Source organism: Temnothorax curvispinosus, unplaced genomic scaffold (genome assembly GCF_003070985.1).
Source record: "Temnothorax curvispinosus isolate PA1 unplaced genomic scaffold, ASM307098v1 QBEX01014864.1, whole genome shotgun sequence".
In the NCBI taxonomy this organism is placed as follows: domain Eukaryota; kingdom Metazoa; phylum Arthropoda; class Insecta; order Hymenoptera; family Formicidae; genus Temnothorax; species Temnothorax curvispinosus.
This window is the reverse complement of record NW_020224644.1, coordinates 1-1,191: the sequence shown is the minus strand read 5'-3', so window position 1 is coordinate 1,191 and position 1,191 is coordinate 1. Positions and strand designations below refer to the sequence as shown.

Below are 1,191 nucleotides of genomic sequence, written 5' to 3'. Positions count from 1 at the left end.
GGTTGCAACACTTATTTTCTAAATTTTAAAACGTATAACTATTTTAAAACTACAAACCACTGCTAATACAAATCACCTATTCAAAAATTAAGTCTTACAATTTTTATGTGACCTTTCTTATCAAATTTTTACACAAAAAATAATATTAAAAAACAACAATTGTAACAATTAACATTTATTATTATTATTTATATATATATTTTATTATTTATAATTTTTTTATTTTATTATATTTTATTATTTTATTATTTACAATTTATATATGTATAAACATTTGTGGCTTACGAATATATCCAGAAGAATTCATAACATCTTTTAATAAAATTGGTATGGGTCCATGACTTGAAGAGCTGGTAGGCTCATATTTCCCCAAACTATTAATTATACTGTTACTTTTTATATGAAGTTTGTAAGCAACATTTTCATTATTGAAATTAGCATGCTTAGGAGCGCGAGCCTGAACTCCATCTAAATGCATAATCTGTAACAATTATTTTAGTTTTAAAAATTATATAAGGAAGGAAGGAAAGAAGGAGGAAGGATTAAGGAGAAAGGAGAAAGAATGTGGTTGAATACTTACGTGGTTTGGTATAATTATACTTTCAACGTTTTTTATTTCTTCGTTCCAGGCTACGACTTGAACACGTCTCCCATTTGCGTTATTAAGAAAGAATTTAAAAAATTTATATTGTTGCTTGTCTCCCACTAATCGGGGAGACTCAATGCCGTCCACATACCCAACAATTTCTCTGTTGAATGAAATAATGTAATATATATTATTATTATATTATTGTTATTATTATTATTTATTATATTATTGTTATTATTATTATTTATTATTATTATTGTTATTGTTATTTTTATATTATATATTTTGTTTTATAATTTGTATGTTGTGGTGGTTATGATGGATTATTTAGTTAAAATGGATAATATGTGACACGTTTAAATTTTTTTAATTAAAATTTTAATTGTTATTTTTTAATAGGTGTAATACTTACACTGTGGAATCGTAAATTTTTACATTATCCAGCACTTCATTCGAAATTAATAAATCCAATGGATTTTGTAAATCGTTCTCCATCTGTTGTACGTTGTCTATTTTGGGGTCAGTAAAAATGCCTTGGTCGAAGTCTGTTTCAGTGTCAGTAGACATTTTGTATGTTTACAATAAAATTTAAAGTTGTTGAT

At 24.9% G+C, this 1,191-nt stretch overlaps 1 protein-coding gene across 1 annotated transcript; it reads right to left on the bottom strand.

Moving 5' to 3' along the window:
* Positions 1 to 256: 256 nt before the first annotated feature.
* LOC112465034 lies at positions 257 to 1,185 on the bottom strand. The gene is made up of 3 exons (XM_025032393.1): positions 1,002 to 1,185; positions 581 to 749; positions 257 to 481 (listed from the first exon to the last, which is right to left on the bottom strand). The coding sequence occupies exons 1-3, from the start codon at positions 1,154 to 1,156 to the stop codon at positions 257 to 259; spliced, it is 549 nt and encodes a 182-aa protein (XP_024888161.1). The 5' UTR covers positions 1,157 to 1,185.
* Positions 1,186 to 1,191: the final 6 nt, after the last annotated feature.